Raw genomic sequence first — 22,727 nt, forward strand, 5'->3', positions numbered from 1 at the left:
GGACGAGACAGCCGTAAGAGGAACGGTCCCAGTCCACACCAGGGAAGCGCATGGCTGTTCCCACTTGGGGTCACGGGTAGTGCTTCCATCCATCACTTGAGGAAGCACAGACATTAGCTTTTCCATTTTACAGGTGAGATAACTGAGTCCTGGAGAGGGAGGGGAGTTGCCTGAGTCCCAGCTAAGGAGCAGGGCCATAGCCAGAGCTTCTGATTCCAGATGCAACACCCTTTCTAGAACATGCCCTTACTCCTAGTGACAGTCAGAAGCTGGGCAGCTGGGTGGACACAGGAAAGGGCTGTGCACTGGAATCCAGACTTCTTGACTGATGAGCTGTGTGATCTCAGGCAAGTTTCTAAACCTCTCGGATCTCATTTTCCTCATCAGTGACATGGGCATAGTAACAGTGGCCCAGGTTGTGAGGACTGCATGTAAAATGCTTGGCACAGAGTGGGCACATGATAGACCACTGGCAGTCTGTCCCGGCCTTGCCCCTGCTCTCTGCCTCATGGGAGGTGGTAGAGGCCACCTCTGGCTGTGTTTTTGCCTCTGTTACCTTACACTGTTTATTTAGAGTCTCTTGATAAATTTTTTTAAAAGCTTACTTTGGGAGGCTGCTGAGGTACTTGCCCAGGGTTCAGGGGGTACCCTAAAGTGTGGACAGGGCCTCAGGGACCTGGCAAAGGGTTCCAGGTGTGGAACCTGCCTTTGGAATAGAGTGAGAGTGGTGCAGGGGGGCCTGTAGACCCCTGGGAGCCCGTCTGAGTCCCTGGGCCCATGCGGAGGGGCTGGGAAGGGCACAGTGGTCTTTTGGGGAGTGTCCCTCTGCTCCTTGACCTGGCCTTGCCCCTGGCCTTGTACTACAGGCCCCGTCCACTGGCTGCAGGAATGAGCTGCCCTGGGACAGCTGGTGAGCTGTGTGTTTTGGGGAGGCCAAGGGGGAGGTTGTCCCTACCAGTGCAGAAATGAAGTTGATGAAGAGCCCAGCCAGCTGGCCGGGGAGGGCTGAGCAGGACCTTAAGAGCCGGGGAACAAAGGCCTTGGGATCTCTAACTTGTCATTAAGCGATTGATCCTGTAAAAATGGAAACCTGCACAGTCCCCATGGGGTTGCCCACTGGATGCCTGGGCTTCCAAGATAATGTATGTAAAGCGCTGAGCGCAGTTCCTGGCACGGGGAAGGCAGTTGATAAATGGGGCGTCTATTATTATTATTATTATTATTATTATTGCCCCTGTGCGCTCTGGGGAGGAGCCATTGGGAAGGTTAGCAGGCCTCCTCAACCTTGGCACATGGCATCGGGGCTGATCGTTCTTGGCGGTGGGGCTGTCCTGTACCTTGTGGGATGTTTAGCAGTGCCCCTGACCTCTGCACGCTTGATGACGGTAGCACCCTCTATCCCATCTGTGACAACGGAGAAGACATTGTACAGTATCTCTGAGTGGGGGCAAAACTGTTGCTGGTTGAGAACATAGATTAGAACAAAAAGCTGAATAAAAGATGAAAATCCTCCAGGATCTCAGGATCAGAGGCCCTGAGTTCAGGGCACAGCTCCTCCCCACCCAGAGAGCCTGGCTCTCCAGCTCCTGCAGGGAGCGAGCAGCTGGGCCTGAGCACCCGAGGGGGCTGCCTACAGGGCGGGGAGCTGGGGGTAGTCCACCCAGACACAAGGTTCCTGGAGACTTCCCCAAAACCATCAAACCTTAGGCAAATGCTGGAGTTTCCTCGGTCCCTTAGAGGTTTTTGGTAAGACCCAGGTACCTCCAGAACAAGCCTGACTCCCTAAGATCAGCTCCAACTGGTCATTGTCCTCCATCACCCTTTGTGAGAAAGCCCCAAACTCAGGCTCATCAGGCTGGTGGCACCTCCATTACTGTCACCAAGGAGTCCCTTTGAAGAATTCTTGGCATCACAGTCCGTTAACAGCTCAAATCAGGGGCAAAGCGAGGGGTTTGTCCCCCCTCTGCCATTTGTCCTTAGGGGCAGCCGTTAGATCTCTGTGGCCTCAGTTTGCCCACACCCCCACTCTCCACTGTACCCTTGGCCGGAACCTCAGTTTGCAAAGCTGAGGCCAGGGCTTAGATCAGGTTTCCCAAGAGCCATCAGGAAAAATGCTGCCAGAGAATGATGTGCCCCTCACAGAATCTCCTTTGCTCTGCACACCTTTGGGGGCTGCTGGCCCTCCTCTGCCACCGGCTCTCTCTGCTCCGGCCACTAGAGATGGCACAGCAGCCCAGGATGGAGTCCCTCCTTGCCCCAAGATGTTACAAGACCTTCCTTGTATCTCCCAATGCCCGCCCCAGGCTCTGCAGAGCCACAGCTCCTTCTCAGCCTGCAGGGAGGCACCCAGGACCCGCCAGGGCCGCTCACAGTGCCGGGGAGGGGGCGGGGAGGGGGAGGCAGAGGCCCCTTCTTACCCTAAATCGGACTTTCCCGTGGACGCTCATCTGCAGGTAGAGGCGGTGGGGGCCGTTCCAGTTGCCATAGACAATGTCCACTTTGCCGTCACGGTTGAAGTCCGCCAGGGCAACACCTCGCCCATGCTGGTGGGGGTCGTCCACACCTTGGGAGAAAGGCGGGCACCCTCAGGTCAGTGCCCTTGCAGGCTCCAGAAACACTCACCTGGCAGGAGACCCACGAAGAGCAACTAGAGGGGGCGACCCCCTGAGGTCCCTGCCCTCCTGGGGGCAGGTGGGGAGACACAGCTGCAGTCTCAGAATTTTCCTGCCCGGGTGGGGGTGGGACAGCCATCTAGCCGCAGAAGGAGCTAGAAACTCCTCTTTCAGCACCATTTGCCCAGCAAGCACATTCTTTTTACACATTTTGGGGGTAGCATGGGGAGCGGGGACCACCTCCACCCTGCCGCTGGGGCACAGTGAATTGACTAGCAAACTTTTGCTTAAGTCTCTCAGTGGCCCCCCAGCACTGTTGGGTCAAGTCCAAATTGCTGCCTGGGGAAGACAGGGTCCCAATCCCCTGCACCTGGCTTTTACCTGGTCCCTTGCTCCCTCTTCCTCATCAGCACTGGCTCCCGTGTCCCCCTCATTCCTCAGATGAACCAAGCTCTTTCTGGCTTCTGGGTCTTTGCTCAAGTCTGTCTCTTCTCTGGCTCTTGGTTCCCTGGCTCCTTGTTTTAATTCTATTAGCCACCAAGTCACCTCTTCAGGGAAGCCTTCCCTGACCACTCCCATAAAAACAACCCCTCCCACCCACCCTGGAATTCACCCTGACAGCCGCCCCCCCCCATTCTTTTTGTTCATTGTGCAGATCATATGCATAATTATGTTCCCTCGGAGTTTAGTTGCTCAGGGTCACTTTTCCTACTAGACCTCAGGCTCCATGAGGCCAGAGACTGCCTTCTTATTCGCCTGTGTTCACACGACATCCATCTCAGTGCCTGTGGTGACTTATTAGTTTTCAGTAAATATGTACTGAATAAATAAAGAGACATAAATAATTTACTAGAAGGCAACTGGGGGCGTTGGTGACAGCAGAGGAAATACCGCACCATGACAGAAACCAAGAGCGTGTCTTGTGAGATCTAGGAAGGGAAGCTTGTGTGTCCAGTGTCACCACCAGCTTACTCTGTCCCCCAATCTGCTAGTGGCCAGTGGGACTGAGCTGATCCTGAGGGAGGATGGAGGGTGGCTTTGCCCAAAGGGATGGCCTGACCCCCTGGCTGCCCAAGGCAGGCATTTCCCTCGGCCCAAGCACAGACCTGAGAGGGGGTGGGTACGACTCTAAGTACCCACGCTGACTCTTTTGGTGGACGAAGTCCATTGGTCATCAGACCCTCAGAGATGGCAGGCGACAGGACAATATAATGGGGAGTGGGGATCACAGACCCTGGGGCACAAGGAGCTCTTGGCAGGTGCACACACGGAGGCCCTGAGGATGGGAATCAGGAGAAGGCAGGGGTGCCCCCTGACCCAAAAACCTTGGAGGCTGAGCATCCATCTGGGGGAGGAAAGGATCTAAAGGGTGGGGGTGGGTGGGGGATGGGAGAGGAGAGGCAGGGAGACCCAGGCTTGAGAAAGGAGGTTTGCAAAGAAATGGGGGTGGCTTCCAGCCTCTAGGATTAATGACCCATTAATTCTCTGCAAAACTCCCCAGCCCTGATGCCGGTGGCCTTTTGTGTTGGCCCATTTCTCTCCTACCTACGAGGCGCCTTGACAAGGAGCTGGTTCGCTTTCACGGGAATAATCGGCACCAGGCTGCATTTCACAGCAGCATCTGTTTGGGTGACGAATGCCCTCTTGACATGTCTTGTTAAACCCCTGCAATCGTTCTGACTTTCAATTATGGGCCTCGCACCTTTCCTCTCTGCTCCCGCCCGACGCCTTCTCCCACTCCAACTCGCCTGCTCACCTCTGCTTCCATCTCTTTAACACCTTATCAAATCCTCTAGGTTTCCCCCCCACCACCTCGCCTTCATCTTATGATTTTTCAGCAATGAGAAAATTTGCTGCCAGAGTATATAGCTCTAGGAGGAGTGAGCTGTGGGGAGGACCAGCCAGGGGAGCTGGTTACAAGTGTATGTGTGGGAGGGGGATGGGTGCTCAGAATGGGAACTCTGAGCAGAGAGCTGGGGAGGAGGCACTCGTGTGTCACAGACCGGGCGGACACTGGCTCAGGGATTTGATGCTCCTGCCAGCACCAGCTGGAGTTTGTAGGACCTTTGATCTATGTCTCTAGGCCCCTCCCCTGCTCATCTCTTCTTCCAGAGGCCAGAGTGTGTCCCTAGGCCACCAAGAAGGAGGTGAAATTAAACCTTTCATTCATCGGCAAGGTGGAGAGAGCCTGGGCAGGGAGAAGTGGTGGAAGGGCAGACTGACTGCCTCCATCGACTTTCATTGTGTCCATTCTGTCGTTCAGCAAATGTTACTGGGTGACCACCGCATGCCAAGCATTGTGTCGAGAGTGAATAGAACAGAGCTCAGTCTTTGTAGACACGGAGAGGTTGTGAGAGCAATGCAGAAGCCGAAGCGACAGATACACGCAAGGGCAGTGGGAACACAGGAGGGGGTGCCAATCTCTGCCCCATGGCACAGAGGGAGGAGGAAAGTCTTCGCAGATAACTTGTGAGTTGAGTGTTGAAGGCTAATAAGTTCTGCAGATAGAGAAGGGGGAGGTGCCCTTCAGGTAGAGAGGACAGAGGGTGCAAAGGCCCTGAGGCAGATAAGGGATGAGCACAAAGGGAGAAGGGAGAGCAGAGCTGGGAGCTAGAGAGCTCTTTAGAGTGAATTTTACCCTGTTTCTTATCATAGCGATTTGTTTCTTTGTTTCCCCTTCCAGAAAGTCAGTGCCTTGTGCGTGTGTGAAAGGGGCCGATAGCGTGGTCTTAACATCATTCAGGTCAGCACCCCCAGCTCTTAGCACCAGCCTGGCAGTTAGCAGGAGCTCAATAGAACTGTTATTAGGTTGAAGGGAATGCTTGAAATACATGTGGGGAGGGGAAATGGAGGGAGGAGGCTTGCAGGGGAATTGATGCTGGGACTCAGGCAGGACTCAGGGGGACGTGGGCCAAGTGCATTTGCTGGAGAATGAGTAACAATGAGGAGTTTGGGGTTTCCTCTCCCTGGCAGCAAGCAGCCCCTGGGCCTGAGCCATGGTGTGGGGTGTGCAGTTGGAGATGACAAACCATGTTTCCCTGTGTGGGGCTGAGGCTGCCTCTCCCGGAGGCCTGGGGGAGGGGGTCATGCTTGAGGGGGCAGGGCAGCCCAGATCCCCTGGGGGTCTGGGGGTCGGGGCACTCAGGGCGGCGGCTGCACTCACCAGCGCTGGCTGCTGCATCCACGAAGGTGCCGTCGCCCCGATTATGGAAGAGGAAGTTGGGCCCGTTCTCATTGTCACAGAAGATATCGGAGGCGCTGCTGCTGAGGATGGGGCCCACGCTGACACCTCGGCCGCCTAGGAGAGGACACGGACCCTCAGTAAGTGGCAGAAGCAAGGTCCCAGTTCTGCATGGAGGAGGTGGCCACCTCTGAGACCTGCAAGGAGCTTGCCCGTGGTGCCTCCGAATAACCTGTGGATGGGCGGGGGAGGCGATTCTGACTTTCCAGAGGCTCCCCTGATCCCAGACCTGGGCTTGAAGACCCACAGATCTGTGTAGATGGCGACCACACTGACGTTGAGGCCAGTGACGGGCAGGACCAAGTCACTTTGTGCCAAAAGGATGATATGACGAACTGAGGAACACAGAGATGGATAAATAACAATAATCCTGAAACCCAGCTCTTACCCACATTGCCTTGGCCAAGTCACAGATTTCCCCGACAACCCCCTCCACACCCGAGTCACACACATGCGGGTCAGGACCCAGGGTGCCTTCCTGCTCCAGAAACTGACAGGAGTGGGTTCCAGCTGTGGGTACAAGGATGCTTACCTTGCTTGGTCTGACCTAGTGAGCAGCTGGGAACAACCTGCATGTCCATGGGCAGAGACTGGCTGTTGGCTTATGGTGCCTCTGTGTGATGAATCGTGTTACGGCTGCTGAGGAGGTGGCACAGACCCACGTGTATTGACTTGGGGGAGTGCCTACATGGTTTTACGTAAAACACAATTTTCCAAGTACATTGTGTGATTTTACTTTTCTTTAAAAAAATGGAAAAGAAAAATACATGCTATTTCTGAACACATTTGTGCAAGCTTGTTCTTGTGTCTGGGAAAGGTGACAAAGGCCACACCCGGGCTTCCCTGGCTACTGGCTAAGATTTGGGGAGGGAGCAAGTGATGGTTGTGGCCTTTTTTGTGAATGTCTTCATATTGTTTATCTTGTTCCAATGGAATCATTTCTTTAGTTTAAAAGAAAAAAATCCAGTGAAGCGTACTTTATTTTTTAAAAGAAGGAAACCCAGCCAAACCTCCATTACAGCCTGAAGTCTCTCCAAGGTCAACACGACCAGATTCCAGACATCTTGAACACACCACCCCGACCAGTGGGGTTCACATAGAGCCTGGAAAGCCAAACCCCCAAACACCGGAAATAACATGCAGAGAACAGCCTGACCAGGACCGGGACACTCATTCCAGCCCCAGCTTGGCTTTTTACGAGGCCGTGTGACCCTTTTAGCCTCACTTCCTTCATCTGCAAAATGGGAATGGCGCAGCTTGCTTTTGTTACTTCTGGGTCTTTGAGAGGATCGAGCAAGGCGAGCTGTGTGAAGGTCTTTGTGGATCCTACCGACTGGGTGCTCAGAGTCAGGCCGCGGGACCTGCTCAGGGCAGCAGGGCACCGGGGAGCTTGTCCGCCCGCCGCCTCTCAGGCCCCCACCCGACTGATGGATGGATGGATCCACCAATCAGGTGTGCGTTCTGGCAGGGCCCGAGGGCGGTCTCTGTGCGCAGTGAACTCTGGGAAGTGCGCGATAAAGCGCTGCTCAGTGCTGTGGGAATGGTTACCAGCGCTCTCGGAAGAAGGTAAAAAAAAAAATTTTTTAAGTGAGAGCTTAGGCAGGGATGTTGGGACAGGCGCCGCCCTGCTGGCGGCCTCCCGGTGCCACAGAGGTTTCCACGAGGTGACTGGGCCGGAGCGGGGTGGGGGTTCCCTTGGTGGCCAGGCCCCTCCTGTCCCCTGGAGGAAATCACTGGGCCTTTATTCCCCAGTGAATAAATGGAGTCTGGGGACAGGGGAAGGGATGGGGCGAGAGGCATCGCTGCTCTCATGGTGGGGTCTCCTCCACACATGCTGGGCCCTGTGCCTCCCAGATGGTTCCTGGGCAATTTTATTAGCTCTCAGAGAGAGCCCAAGCCTCATAAAAGTGAAGCCACTGAGTCCACAACGCTGCTGGGGAACATCATCCAAGATGCGACACATGCTTTCATTAGGAGAGCCACAGTGGGGGGTCGGAAGCTTTCTGACACCTTTCTATTAAAGCCGGCAGTGAGGGGTGCTGGGCCACAACCTGGGCACTGAGTCTGCCCATTCAAAGAAGAGTGACTGAGTGGCTGTTGGCAGCTGTCCCTGCCCGGGGCCTGCCAGACTCCAGCTCCGTAGCAGGCTTTAGCGAGAGACTGCTGGCCTTGCCCGGGCCTCTGGAAATTCTAGGTGGGGTTCCGGGACTTGCGGCCACGCAACTCCAGCCTTCCTCCCGCCTCCAGCATCTTCCAATTTCCTCTCCGCCCCTGGCTCCCGAACTGTGACACATTCCCTTCATTTTCTACCAAGCAGGTTATTTCCCTCTTGGACAAATTTCTAAATCTTTCTAATTAACTAATTGGGTTGGGTTGAAGCCTTGCACCATTTGTAACCTGTAATTACTAGAAAATTGCCATGGTAACCACACTACTAATTAGTGACAATTTATTGCCATGGCAATCAGACCATAACAGAGATGTTACCCACAACTCCTTGGCAAATTGGCTGCACAGTTGGGGAGTAGGTGAGCAGGTGAGTCGACAGTTGGGAGCCGGCCTCTCGAGCATGAGCCCCAGCAGCCTCAGGTGGAGGGGCAAACTGGGGTCGAAGGCAGGGGCGGCCTGGTGTCTGCACCCCTCACGGGCTCTGCAGGGGAGATGGTCCCCCCAGGGCTGTCGTGTAAATCTTCAGACCAATACAATCCATCCACCCTAAGCACAGCCTGACACTCCCATTCCCTCCTGGTCAATATCAGAGGCCCCTTACTCAGCAAGTATCTTTTACCTGGACCTTCCCCCCTCCCCCAGCCTTTCTCCCTCCTCTGCCGCCCCCTCCTTGTCTTCCCTTCCCCAAGGCTTAGCACACACCTTACGGGCTACTCAGGGGTCACTTAGGAATGTCTTATTTGGCCTTGGAGCATGACGTCTCAACACGAAGCTACACTCCACTTTACATCAATGAGTTCTTAGGTACTCGAGGCAGGCACGCCCTCTGGGTGACAAGCAGTGCTCCAGCTGGGGCTGGAGGGGCAGCCCTGGTGGTGGGAAAGACTGAGGATGAGAAGTTTGAGCTGAGTGGGGCATCCCACTGGACATTTTGGTCCTCTTGTTTTCTCACCAGAGAAAGACTGACAATGATAGCCCTTTCTCAGAGCTGTCATAAATGTTAAGTCAGCTGGTTTTGGGAAGGTACCTTGGAAAATGTCAGGTGCCACATAGTCATTAGCTGGGACTGTTTCCCACCTGCTGGTTGAATGATATCCCTTTAAAGGCCTCCCGGTTCTGCTGTTGGGGGTAACCACTGCTCCCTGCCCACCCCTTCCTGGAGGCTTCCCCGCCCACTGGGCTGGGTGGGGGGGGGTGGAGTTACACGGCAAAATGTGTCCCCTGGGCTCCCTCTCCCTCCTGTCACGTTTGGACACCCACTTTGATGATCTGTCTGTTCATTGGGCCCGAGCCCCATGGGGCAGCCTCATGTATCCTCAAGAACCACACCCCTCCACCTCTGACCCCTGCACTTGGGTGATGCAGACTCAAGCTGGTTCGAGGGCAGGTGATCCATCTCTCAGGCTGCACTTGTACCAGTGCCCAGGAGCGTGGGGTTTGAGGAGGTAGGTCGAAGAAGGGAAAGCAAGGCTGTGGGGAAGAGGGTATGTGCTGCTGAACCACCCCAAACTGTGGGCCTGGGGCCCCAGGGACCAAGAGGCAGGGGGATTCTCTGTGCTAAGGAAAAGCCTCCAGGTTCTTGCCCTGCCTCTGCAGCCTCTCTGGCCACAGGACCTAGAGAAGTGTGCTCCCCAGGCTTTGGTCTCGCTGCCCGTGAATGAGGGGGAGAATGAGGTCTCCAAGTCTCCTTTCCATCTCTGCTCCCCAGTGCACTCTCCAGGCTTGGCCGCAGGACAGCCGTGGTCGGGAGTGCCATCCCGGGCCCATCCACACTGGCACCGTGGGGGCTGCAGCTGAGGCGAGGCCTGCTGGCCAAGGAACCAGGACCTGTGAGAGCAGCCTGCTGAGCCCTTGATAGGAATACGATGCTGGGGGACACCAGGGCCTGCATGCGGCCAAGAGCGTCCAAGGTATTGTCAAAGAACAGCAAAGATGCTAGAAAATGCAGGGGTGGAGGAATGGGCAGTTTGCATGTGTGTAGGTGTCTGCTGGAGAAGAGGGGGTGAGGGTAAGGGCAGGATGGTATCAGGGTCTCACACCCTAAATTTCCTGAAAGTCCTAACAGGTAGGAACACTGTGTTGGTGCCAGTGGTGCCTGATCCCACCCCCTCCCCGCCCCCCGAAGCCCTCTGTGAGCCATCGGGCACTGGGCAGGGCCCTGCATGGACGAGTGCACTGCTCCCCAGTCCTCCCTGCCCGTGCCTGCAGGATGCCTGGGGGGGGCAGGTGGGCAGGTCAGGCTCCAGCGTTCGTATTCTGGGTGGGGGTTCCCACGCTGTGGGCACCCAGGGGGTTATAGGAGGGAAGTCAATCCTCACTGTGCACCCCGACTGCCAGACAGTGAGGGACAGGAAGACGCTGTTTCAGAAGAAGAAGGCAGGTAAAGCAGTGGCAGGAATTGCTCCTCTGGCAACCTGCTGTTCAGTCCTGTGGAGCAGGAACTGAACATGCTTCAGCTCGCCTCGCCAGTTCCTAGGTGAGGAAGCAGAGGCTGGAGAGGTGCAGTGGCGGCCAGCAGATCACATCAGAGCGCCCCTGGGGCCAGGCCATCCCCACACTGTGCTCTCAGACATTTCTACCGAAGTGCCCCCGCCACAGAGGAGCCCTCTGTACTTCTGGAGAGGCCCAGAGTGGCCAGCCACAAGCTCGATACGTCTTTAAAATTTCTTATTTTAGCCTAAGAAAATGTGTCCTGGGATTGAATTTGTGTTGTATGACACATCTGTGTTTGTTGTGGAAAAAAAAATCAAGTCCCTTCTTGCCAATCATCCAGTGCATCTGAGAGCCTGTGTGTCTCGGGGCTTTGGGTCTCCCTGGCAGAGGTCCAGGGCCCTGGCCAAAGAGGCCATCACTCCAGCCCGACTGTCCCCGGCTGTCAGATCTGGCTGCGCTCCCGCTGCCAGGCCAGCACCCGCCTTGGGAGCTGGGAGGCTCCGCAGCCTCCACTCTGCCGCCCCCGGTCACCTCTCCAGAGCGGGCTGGTGGGGGCCCGCCAGAGGTCTCAGCTGGGCTTTGGGCACCTCTCTCCCCTCTGATAATGACTTCCTGTAAATCAGACCTGCCCTCCACGTTGTCCACTCTGCTCCCAGCTGACAATGAAACTCCCCACCCAACCTCATAACTGCAGCTCTATTTTCTTTCCAAATTTCCTTTAAGACTTCTTTAATCACCACCTTGCAGCCCTGACAGACGCTCCCTTACAGGGTGAGGCCACAATGCAGAAGTCTTGGGGCAGGGTGGGCTTTGGGGGGAGGCAGGGTCAGCGAGAAGGGAAGAGAGGTGGACTGCAGTGGACACAGGGATGAAGGGACAGGGGCTGGGCCTGCAGGCTTCGTGCTCCCCCTGTGCCAAGCATGGTACTCCCTCCCCCGAGGAGATGCCAAGGGGTGCCCTGGCATCACTGCTGGGACTGCAGGGGAGGTGGGTGTTGCTGTTGGTGACGGTTGGGGGGCACCGCCTGTGTGCTAGGCCCTGTGCTGGGCACGCCCCGTGTTCACCTCCTTTCATTCTCACAACACCCGGGTCTTGCCAGAGAGAGAACTGAGGCCCACGGAGGGCACTAATCCTGCCTCCACTTCTGCCTGGACAGGACATGGTGGAGGCGGGATCTGCACCTGGCGCTCTGTCCTCTTAGCAGCTCTGGTAGATGGCGAGTTCAAGGTGCTCACAGGGACTGAGGGGCTTGCCCAAGGAGATTGGGCCCCAGAGGTAGTGCAGTCTGCTTAGTCCCCACCCTTCCCCCTGGGGGTTCCATGCCAGGCCTTCTACCATGGGAGAAGTAACTCTCAGGATTCCCACGGAGGGCAGTTCCCAGCACTGTCCGGGCTCCAAGGAGCTGCGGGCAGCTGGGGAAGTCAGGGCTTGGGATTGTCATCCAACCCGAAACCACGGGGAGCAGCCTTGCCTCAGCTGAACTCTGCACCAGTGGCTCTCCCAAAGCTGCCCTCCAGGGGCCCTCGAGTCCCCTGAGAGTAGGCATGCTGGCCACTAGATGGCACTGTGACCCAGGAGAGCAGCGGCGGCCAGCTGCTTCCAGCTCTGGAGAGGAGGCCTCCCATCCCCCTCCAGAGGAGCAGACGGCCAGTGTGGGCAGCGCCATCACCCCTGCTGATGGGGTCACTGGCTGCCCTGAGTACCCCAGGTCAGGCAGCTGCTTTAGCCACAAAAACCGGGGACAACCACGGAAGTCTGAGTGCCTGTCCCTGGGGCTGTGTTCCTGGTGGGGGCAGGGCCTGCCTCCTTTACCAGTGCTCCTGTCTTGCAGGCTGGAGCAGGATCTCAAGCTGGAGGTCATCAGAAAGGTCAGCTGGTTGTGGCAGTTCAGGCATTAGGGGACGGGAGGCTCTAACTGCAGGTGTCTCTACACCATCCTGTGTGACCTTGGGCAGGTGCCTTCTGTCTCTGGACCTCTGTTTGTTCTGCAGAGGGGTGTTGTATGTGGCTTGGTTCGGGGGACCTGTGGCTCCCTGACTGCACATCTGGCCATGGCTTGCTACCCTCCCAGCCTGCTCGGGGACCTGCACCTCACTGCCCACTTCCTTGCCCTTCCCAGGCCCTGCGGCGTTGGCCACGAGCCAGAGCCTCAGCAGTCGGGCTGGGCTCAGGGGCAGTTCTCACATCTAGGGTCCATTCCTGGGACTCAGGGGACTCAGAGTTTTCGAACCAGATGTCCATGAGTTGTCAACAGAATGACAAAGGGGACTGCAGGATGGACTTGAGGGCAGGCAGGGAAAGGGTGGCCTGGGGAAGGCGGGCAGACACACTAGTAACTTGGTGAGCCAAATAGGTTCTCATCAGCCAAATGGCTTTTGGAAGTCTGCGGAGCTGCTCTAACGTGTCTTCTGGGTACGCCAGCTGCCCCGGCCTGCCTGTGTGCTCCACGGAAGCTGCCGCCCCTTCCTTGCGCTGCTCAGGACCTCCAGCGCAGCCCGGCACAGTTGGCCGGTGCTCCCATCCCCATCCCTGCCCCTCAGCTGTCTCCTCTTGGTCCTCTCCATCCTCCTTCCTCGGTTCCTGGCAGGCCCTCTGCCAGCCCAGCCGGTGCGAACAATGTCCTCTTCATGCTCAAACCCAGCTACAACCTTCTGAATTCTTTTATTCTGTGTATAACCCCCTTTCCTAGACTTTGCCTCCCCTCTAGCTCATCATTTTCGAGTGCTACGCCTCCCCAGCCCACCCTCTTTCTTCTGCCCATCAAGGCACTTAATTGCCAAGCCAGCCCAGTGCCCAGACCTGGGACCTATTCAGAAAAACTGACTATACAAACCTAGTCTGAAGCTCCTGAATGTTTATTACTTTTCTGAGGAAAACACAGTTTATTACTGACACTCAGCCTTTCTGCTGCACATTCACGTGTGGAGCTCTGGAGGGCTTTGATGGGGCTTGAGCTGCGCAAACTATTTTATTGTCTATTCATGTGCTCCCACAAACTTGTCAGACGGGCCGGCGTCAACCTCCCGCTTTCACCGACGTGGAAAGTTGGCCAGAGAAAGGCATCATCAACTCAGGGGAGGCTGTGACAACCCTTTCTGTGTAGGACTTTGAGATCATCCACCACGTAGGTGTCTGGAGGCAGGGGCACAGCCCGAATGACCCCTGAGGTGCCCTCCCAGCCCCAGGGTTCAGAATCAGGCGGGCTGCTGCTTTGGAAGCCTGTACTGCACATTCAGATGCATTCATTGGGAAGGTCAACCAACGAGAGAATTTCTAAGCCTGAAGGGCAGATGCTGTATGAATGAGGCTGAAGTTCATGTGAGGCTGAAGTTCATGTGCACAGCCCTGGCTTCCTGAGTTCTGGCACCCCAGACAGGAACTGGGTGGTTCTGCCATTGGCAGTCTATTGGCAGACAATCAGAGTTTAGTCAGCAGCCGTGCTAGGATTGGAAAAACAGCCTTCCCTAGAAAGATCTTCCTGTCAGAGGCTCTGACAATAGAGCCCCCATCCAGAAAGATGCGGGGGGAGCTTGTCTTCTAAAAAAGTGCTGGAGAGGTTTTGGAACAAGAACACAATTCTTTGAGCTCAGTTATCCGAGACGGGACCCAGCTGAAGCTTAAGGATTTAGCTAGCACTCAATTCCTGGCTGCTTATGTGTAAGTAAATAATTTCATCTGCTGTTTGGCAATAAAGAATGCTTTAAACCTCAGCCGTTGTGACTTGTCAGTTTTCTCCTACAGAACCTGTTCACCCATCATTTGGGTCACGGCAGGGAATGAGGCCAGAGGTACCAGGGGTGGGACGATGTTATGGGATTCAGACCCCTTGTCCTATGCACCCCAAGGGGCCCCCTAAAGCCCAATCTGCCGGGTATCTCATCAACTCTTGGAGAGGCAGCACTGGAGGAGCCTTCTGTGGGTGGTGGGATGAAATAAAATCTTCATCCTCCCTCCCCAGGGACCCACGGTCTCCTGTGGTCTCTGATGATCTGGACCAGGCCTTGCAAGGCCCATCCCCTGGGCCCCTGGCCCCCCAGCCCCCGCAGTACGCGGCCTCCCCGTCACCCTGCATACCTGTATACTTGCTGACCCCAGCCTCGGCAGCCACATCTCTGAGCGCCAGAATGCCCCGGGAGAGGTCACTGGCCTCGGGGTCCATTTCGATGAGGGCATCGGGGCCCACGTTACCGTAGGCATAGTTGGCGATGTAGATGGAATAGCGTCCGGAGCCCTGAGGAGGGCGAGGAGGAGAGGAGGGTGGGTGAGCAGGCTCCTCTGGGCTCATTGAGGTCCTTCCCACTGGGACAGTAGCTCCGGCCCTCTGCTCACAGGACCACAGCTGTCTCAGGGGTCGGGTTCTTCTCCCTGGGCCAGGTGTGCGTGGCCTTGCGGGCTGCGCGCTCGCACGGCCCGGAAGTGCTTTGCCAGAGGCTACACGGTGCACGATGCCCCCTGCAGTCCCACAAAGAAACCACTCCCCCCTCTTTCTATCCTGTTCCAGAAGAACACATCCCTCTCTCTCCCCACAACCACCTTTTTATAGACAATTTTCTAATGTGCTTCCCTCCAGCTGAGCTCTCTCCAGCTGCCAGCCAGGGTAGCTGCTCAATAAATATTTGCTGATTGATTGATCTACCAGTTCCCATTATTCTCAGTCTCTCCCCCCATTCAAGCTCACTCCAGCCAAGATGACAAGCAAATTCCCGAGACCTCGCCCTGCCCCCTCCCTACCCGATACTCCTCATCCCTCCGTTGTGGTGGTGCGAGAGGCTTGGAAATGCAGGGGTCCTCCTTCCCTCTTCCATCCCTTTGTTTTCCCCACATTATAGAAAGAACTATTACACTGTTTCTGCCTTTATAACGCTGTCTCAACTAGTTTTTTCCTTTGCATCCTCCTCGTTGCCGTAGTCGCTCTCCTCTGTAGCCCGAGACACAGCTGATGAAAGGCTCCTTTCTGCCCGTCATTATAATGATGTTATTTCTCCAATGGATGCCTCCTTTCCCCCAGGAGATCCACACAGTTTCTGAAACAGTTTTCTAGCTTTCCTCTCACCTTTACATCATTTCTCTCTAATTAATCACATTGTAGATACTTCTTGAGCTCTTACTATGTGCAAGGCACTCTGCTACAAACGCACTCAAGACCAGGTCTTCGTTCTTAGGTTGCTTATCATCGAGTTTGAAGGCGAGCTGTCGACACAAAACGATGCAAGAGAAGCAGCCAAGTTCAAGGCAACAAGAGTGCCCCGTCACTCCCTCTTTGCAACCCTCTTGCTTGTTTCTGTTTCCTACCCAATGGCCCCACGAGCAGAACCCTGTTCCGATTAACTGGTCGCTGACTCGATCTCTTCTTTGGGACCATTTTCTTTAGAAAAGCTAATTAGGAGCCACTTGGTGGGTGAGGCCAACGAAAGACCTCAGGGTGTCCCGAGAGACTCAGACACATCAACAATCACACAATTCCATATGTGACTGAGGCAGTGTGTACAGGATTTCCTGGGTACACAGAAGGAGGGTCCCTAACCCAGAGGAAGGGTGCCTCGCCATTGGAAATTCAGAAAAGGTTTTCTAAAGGCGTCTCAGCCAGGTGAAGTGGAGGGGAAAGAACCTTCCAGGCGGAGAGGAGACAGAGGATGACGTGTCTGGGGAAATCACACGCAGGTTGTTCAGTGTTGCGGGCATGTAAAATGCAAGGCAGGGCATGTCAGGGGACAAAGACGGAGAAGGCGGCAGCACTTTCCCCAAGGACTTCCACGCCCTTTCTTTTCCCTTACCTGAGTCTCTACCCTGCTCCCTGGGAACCAGTGCTTTGCAAATTGATTTCCTCAGAGGGGTCTCCGGCCCAGCAGCCTTGGTGGCATCTGAGACTGTGTTAGAACTCTCGGGTCCTGCCCCAGGCCTGCTGAATCAGAACCTGCATTTTCTGTACTTCTTTTTTCTTTAATCCTCACCCAAAGATATGTTTATTGATTTTCAAGAGAGAAGGAAGAGTTGGGAAGGTGGGGCGGAGAAGAGAGAGAGAGAGAGAAACATTGATCGGCTGCTTTCCGTATGTGCTCGGACCAGGGATGGAACCAGCAACCTAGGTGTGTGCCCTGACCTGGCATTGAAGCCACAGTCCTTTGGTGTCTGGGATGGTGCTCCAACCACCTGGGCCACCCAGCTAGGGCAGAATCTGCATTGTCAAAAGACGCCCAAGTGATCCCTATGCAAAAGGGACATTTGAGATGCACGGCTTCCTTCTGACAGTGCTTCATGATTAGGGGAGGACGGTGAAAGGTTCTTGCCCACCACAGGAGCTCGGCACATGAGTGTGGAACGGCTGGCTAAAGAGCGAACAAGTGGGGCCAAAGGGGAAAGTGCACCATCACTGCAACCGTTCCGACCCAGCCAGCTGTTAGCAATTTCATCCACAAATGGGCAATTAAAGCCAAATAAGCGGAAATGCACACTGCTAAAAATTAGGGTACTTGGAAATTTCAGTTATACCTAGTTCCTTACTGCATTGTATTGGGCGGTTAAACTGACAGGCACAGGTGTGTGGCCATTGCAGATGACGGCAGAAATCCTCATGGGAACTTGACCACAGTCCTTCTGGGAGGGTGAGAGGGAGGTCATTCCGTGTTTCTGCAGCTTTGGGTCTAGGGAAGTGGGTCTCACCAGTTAGCCTACTCTATGGAGGGCCTGTGAAAATGTAGAAGCTGAGTTTGAGCCCCCGAGTTTCTGCTTCAGGTCTGGAGTGGGCTGAGAATGTACATTTCCAACAGGTTCCCAGGTGACACTGATGCTATTGGTCCAGGAGAGAGCCGATGGCCTAGGGCTATCAGCCTGAGTCCCAGCCCCGGCTCCACGGCTAACCCGCTCCTTGTCCTCAGGTGGATTCCTCAGCCCCTTCAGCTACATCCCTTCACGTGTTCAATGGGAATCGTATTCTCCCGGCTTCCTGGCAGGGTTGTTGAGAAGATAAAATGAGACAGAGCGTGTGAAAGGTCTTTGAAAGATAAAAATGCTATATAAACATGAGGCATAATCATTATTGATCAGGGGATACTTCTTGTAAGAGATTGGCTTTGGCTTGGATCCAGAAAGGTGGGTGAGTGATGAGGCAGCTGAAGATGAAGGGCAGGCACTGTTCCAGGTTTGGGGCAGAGAACAAACGAGGGCTGGATGGGGAGAAGGAGAGAATGGTGGGCGGTGGGGTTGAGACACTTGCCTGGTGCCATGGTCCTCAAACTTAAGTCTGCCTCAGAATCACCTGCAGGGCTCTTTGAAAACCAGACTGCGGGGCCCCGCCCCCAGGAGTTCTGATTCACTAGGTCTGGAGGGCGGGATAAAATTCTGATTTGCTAGGTCTGGGGCCTGAACACTTACACTTCTAACCCCGTTGATTCTGCTGGTCGAGGAGCACACATTGAAAACCACTGACCAGGTAGACTAAAGGGCCCCAGGTAGGGCTGTGGGGCTGAGGAAGGAGCAGGGTGAATGCTGTAACAGAACTTGCGGTGAGAAGTTTGTAACTGACACCAGTTCACCCAGAGGCAGAGGAGTAAAAGGGTCTGTGGTTCATTTTCAGGGGGCAGGACTCAATTCTTGGCTATGTGACCAAGGTCAAGTTGCTTCACTGCTCTAAGGCTTACTTTCCATGTCTGTAAAACGGGGATAATGACAGCATGTCTACCTCATAGGCTTATTATAAGGATTCGGTAAGATGATGCTTGTAAAGCACTTAGCACAGGGCTGGGCATGTTGTTAGTTTAATAAGCGATAGCTTTTATGGCTATGATTGCTTTTGTGTTTTCCTACATCACACTGTATTCCTGTCTCTCAGTTTGACCTCTTCCTCCGTGCACAGTTCTCAGGCCCCGGGGACCGCCAAGGTGGTGGTGGAATAAGAAAAGCCACCCCTCCACTGGCAGTGGACAGGCTGAGGCTTGGACTGAGCAGGGACTGAGGGCGCTGCTAAGTGCCCACCTACTGTGCTGCGTGCCAATGCCTTTTTTCCTTTCTGCATTTCACATGGTGCCTTTGTCCTGTGGCTAAGTGTGTGGGTGTGCAGATGACCTTGTTAGGACAGGGAGTGCATCTCTTTATGATTAACCCTCAGGCCCTCCCACCAGCTTTGAGAAGATTCCCACCTTAGCAGAGTGTGGGAAGCCTTGTTCCTAAAAGACTGGGACAGGAAACTGGTAGGAGACTGGGCAGAGGCCCCCAGCAGCAGCCGGGCCTGGCACCCCTCAGACCCTCCCCAGTCTCTGGAGCTGCACACAGAGCCATCTCCCCCTTCCCTCCCACCAGGCAGGAGTCCAGGTGGCACTGATTCAGGTCAGGGCTAAATGTGGCTTCACAGCCCAGCTTGGCTTCTCTTCTCAGCACCAGCTTGTTAAGAAATAAATATTTATACCTGGCACCTGCCTTCTCCCACGGCCTGGAGGCCTCTGCTGTGAAGGTTCACGCTGAATCCCCAATCCCCTCTGTGCCACCTCAGTCCTGAAATGAGCCAGCCCCCTCGCCCCGGCCCCCAGGATGGGGGCCAGAGATGCCCGTGGAAGCTGGGCAGCAGCTGGGACCCTGATTTAGTGATTGTTTTGTAAAGTCGAGGAGGGGGTGGCAGGGGAGCAGGTGACAGGAGGGATAAATCACCTCCACAGCAAGCCTCCAGCTCTGGCTGGGGCTGCCGGGATGCAAGCCCAGTGGAGGTGGCCCCACAGGGCAGATGGCTGCAGCTGCTCCTTCCCCTCCCCACTTGGCCTTTCTTCCTACCCTTCTGGCAGGGTGGACTAGCAGGGCAGGAAAGCATTGGTGGAGCCAGTGATTAACTAAAGCACTTGTGCACTGTGGCAACCTCCCACTCACCCACCCTGAGCCCCTTTGCCATGCTTGCATTCGTCCGGGGGGCCCTCATGGCTCCATGCCTGGTACCTAGTAGGCACTTCTAAATATTGGTTGAATGAATGAATGAGCACAAGGTTTAGAGCTGATTCTGGTCTTAGCCACACCACCAATCCATTTTGGGTCCTCAGGCAAGTAAGTCACTGAAGCTGGGCCTCAGTGACACTGTTCAGGGGCTGGCAGCACCTGGCCAGTCTCCTCACTGGTGGCTGGGAGGGCCTCCTGGGAGAAGTGACGTGGAAGTATATTGTAACTCATCTTGCAAGTCTTGGTTGTTACTCTGGCACCTACTGGTGCAAGACGCTGGAAGCTGCCAAGGTGGTGCAGACTTCGGCTCCACCCTCAACAGCCTCACTCTGTCTGGGGACATGTGCCTATTGGCTCCCCTTGGGCTCTCACACTGCTGTCCTGCTCCTGGCCCTCCTCGCACCCCTGAACTCACCGTCCTATCCACACAGGCCACAGAACGCCCGGCAAAGAGGCTGGCTACTCCGCGGGCCACGTTGACCTCGTCGCTCAGGATGTCTTCCCACCTGCTATTGCGGAACTTGAACAACTTGTCCGTGTACGTGGCCACCCCTGGAGAGAGGAGGAGAGGGAGGCTGGTGGATGATGGATGAGGGTGCAGGTGGGTGCCGGAGTACCCGCCACAGGGGTTGGGGTGCCACAGGTAGATGGGTCGTCTGCTTAAGGTGAGTGCTCCTTGCGGCAGCCACTCCAGCAGGTGTGACTCCTCTGTTTGGGGGGCACTCAGGTATTTTTGGTTGAGAGCAGAGACTCTGAGGCTTACGAAAATAGCCAGCCTGGCCTCAGAAACTATGGAAGAAGCGTTACTGCTACTGTGTGGCTGACATGACCTTCACCTACGGGATTTCACTGTCTGCATGTGCTCCCTCAACATCAGCAGGGAGAGCCTGGGGTGCCCATATTTCAGCGCCCAAACTCAACCCAGGATGTCTTTCTCCAGAGGCTGTCCCCTCCGTTCCCTGCAGGACTGGACTTGGGTCTCAGGAGAACCTGGGTGGGTTTCTGAGTCCTAATCAAGGAAGGGGCCAGAAGTTGAGCTATGACAGGTGTGCCACCTCTCCTGCAGGGAACCAGGTGGCAGTAGGCTCGGTGCTCAGGCAGCCCTGGGAGGTCCCGGCAGGGTAGTGGTCTTCATCTCTCTGGGATATCGACTCCTTTGAGAACTGGATGGAGGCCAAGGCCCCTCAGCTCAGGGATTCTGCCCCATGCAACATGCCATCCATATTCAGGGGTGTCAAACCCATTTTCACTGGGGACCGCATCAGCCTTGCGGTTGCCTTCAAAAGGCCGAATGTCATTTTAGGACTGTACAAATGTAACTACTCCTTAACTAGGGGCAAGGAGCTTGGTGCTGCCGCTGGGTAGAAACAAGATGCCGGGTGGATAAAACAAGGTGTGGAGGGCCGGATTCGGCTCGCGGGCCTTGTGCTTGCCACCTGTGCCACATGGACTCACAGGAGGCTTGTGGCCTCCTGAAGCTCATTCATGGCCAAGAGGTTTTGTTCTGGGAGCATCTGGCAGTGGGAGCTCAAGCCCTTCTGAAACCACTAAAACAGAGCACCCCCCTCTGTCCTTGCCCTTAGTTTAGTTCTTGCAAATATGAGGCCCAAAGCGTTCATGTTGTAGGAAGGATCACAGCCAGCCCTCAAGGACTTACACAGGAAACACAAGAGAGCAGCAGCTGATGGAATCAGGGAAGGCAGAGATTATGGATAGTGGAGTGGGGGACAGAGCCACTGGACTTGACTCTTGGGCTGGCCCAAGGGTGAGGCCATGGGCGTAGCCTGAAGGGAGCTGCATGGGCAGGGGTCAAGACCTCGGAGTTTAGGGTAAATGAGCCTGAGGCTCAGTCTCAGTTCCACTCAGACTCTACCTCTAGGTTTCAGTCGTTGGCTTTGGGCAAGGTGCCGAGCACTCTGAGCCTCAGTTTCCTTACTTGTAGTGGGAATGACAACAACTGCATTCAGGTTCACCATGAGGGGCAGTGAGTGGGAAGATGCATGTTCAAGGTTAGCACAGCAGCCCCCACAGAGGCAGCGTCAGACAGATAGCTGTTCCCACTTCACAGATGAGATGTTCGCGGGGTCCTTCAGGGACATCGTGTCTGCACTGTGGGGGTTTGGGGAGTGTCAGCGTGGGGCTGAATGAATGAATAAGAATGAGTGTGAATTGGGGAGTGAGGACAGTGAGAGTGAGAGAGATCGTATGTGAGGGAGTGTGCGTGTGACAATGAGTGGGTGTGAAAGTAAGTGTGAGTGAGCAGATGTGTGGGTAAAGGCGGTCTCGTACGAAGGACCCCTCAGGTGGCACTGCCTGAGAGAGGACAAAACGGTTTGCTGTCTGAGTGGCCTCATGTGGGGGCTTCCTAACACCACAGGGGCCCACGGAGGCTGGTGCACAGCCCGTGGGGTCTCAGGGCTGCTTGCCAGACACCCTGGGGCTGGCATCGGAGCAGGGCCCTGCCGCTGCGCCTGGTGCTCCCAAGGAAGGGGAGGCCCTTCACAAGCTGAGCAGGAGGCAGAGCTGGGGGAACGCAGGTGTCTGTTCAGGTGGAGGCCTGGGCCGAGGAGCTGCAGCTGGGCTCTGCACAGAGCTGCTGCGAATTGAGAGGGGTGCCCTCTGGGCACCTGAGAAGCCTGCGCCACAGAAGCACAGGTGCTACTCTGACTGCGGGAGCTCGGGGCCCTGGGCTGGTTCTTTCCCTCCTCCCAGCCTTGGTGTCCTCTGTGAGAGCCAGGGAAGACAGCTGCCCGCCCCTCCCCACAGCACTGCTGTGGGAGTTACCTGGTCAGGCACTCCTGGGCTGCTTGCCCCTTATGGTAATCCCTGGGGACCAGAGGGATTTGCAAATTGAGGTTTCTCCTTTGTACTTTAGAGACTTTGTACTTTAGAGATGTAGCACTGTGCACATCCCGTTTATCACATGACACCCCAGCAGGGAGAGACTGGGGCGGCACCCCATAATTAACTACATTAATGTTTCTGCAGAGAAATATATGAATATTCACATGAAATAGGATAAGTAAAGCCATAAATAGCTCATGACAGCTCAGGGCAGGGTTTACTGTCAATTCATTTTCCCCACAAACTTAAAAAAAGTACTTGAGGCTCTCAGAGAGCTCTGGATTTCAGGACCATGGACCCGGGCTGCATCCTCACAGCTGCCCCCCCCCCCCCCCCCCCCCAGGCAGTGGCAGCCCGGCCAGCGCTTCCTGATGCCTGGGCGGGGGGGGGCCTCTGAGTGGCCCTGTAGGCTGCTCAGTTTCCAGTCTTCATCAATAGTCAGTGACCCTTGCTTGTTTCTGTCAAACTAAGGGCCCCTTTCGACTGTCCTTCCAGCTAGCCTAGTGCCCCTG

The 22,727-nt window shown here is 55.4% G+C and overlaps 1 protein-coding gene across 1 annotated transcript in view; it reads right to left on the bottom strand.

Moving 5' to 3' along the window:
• Nucleotides 1-22,727, bottom strand: part of CRTAC1 (cartilage acidic protein 1) — a 138,273-nt gene that overhangs the window by 19,702 nt on the left and 95,844 nt on the right. Inside the window, exons 4-7 of the mRNA XM_037138968.2 lie at nucleotides 19,787-19,923; nucleotides 14,530-14,686; nucleotides 5,776-5,910; nucleotides 2,418-2,563 (exon numbers count right to left, since the gene is read on the bottom strand). Of these exons, the coding sequence (XP_036994863.2) occupies nucleotides 2,418-2,563; nucleotides 5,776-5,910; nucleotides 14,530-14,686; nucleotides 19,787-19,923 (575 nt within the window). The remainder of the gene's footprint in view (nucleotides 1-2,417; nucleotides 2,564-5,775; nucleotides 5,911-14,529; nucleotides 14,687-19,786; nucleotides 19,924-22,727) is intronic.

Source organism: Artibeus jamaicensis, unplaced genomic scaffold, assembly GCF_021234435.1.
Source record: "Artibeus jamaicensis isolate MK-2021 breed Jamaican fruit bat unplaced genomic scaffold, CSHL_Jam_final contig_252, whole genome shotgun sequence".
NCBI classification, from domain to species: domain Eukaryota; kingdom Metazoa; phylum Chordata; class Mammalia; order Chiroptera; family Phyllostomidae; genus Artibeus; species Artibeus jamaicensis.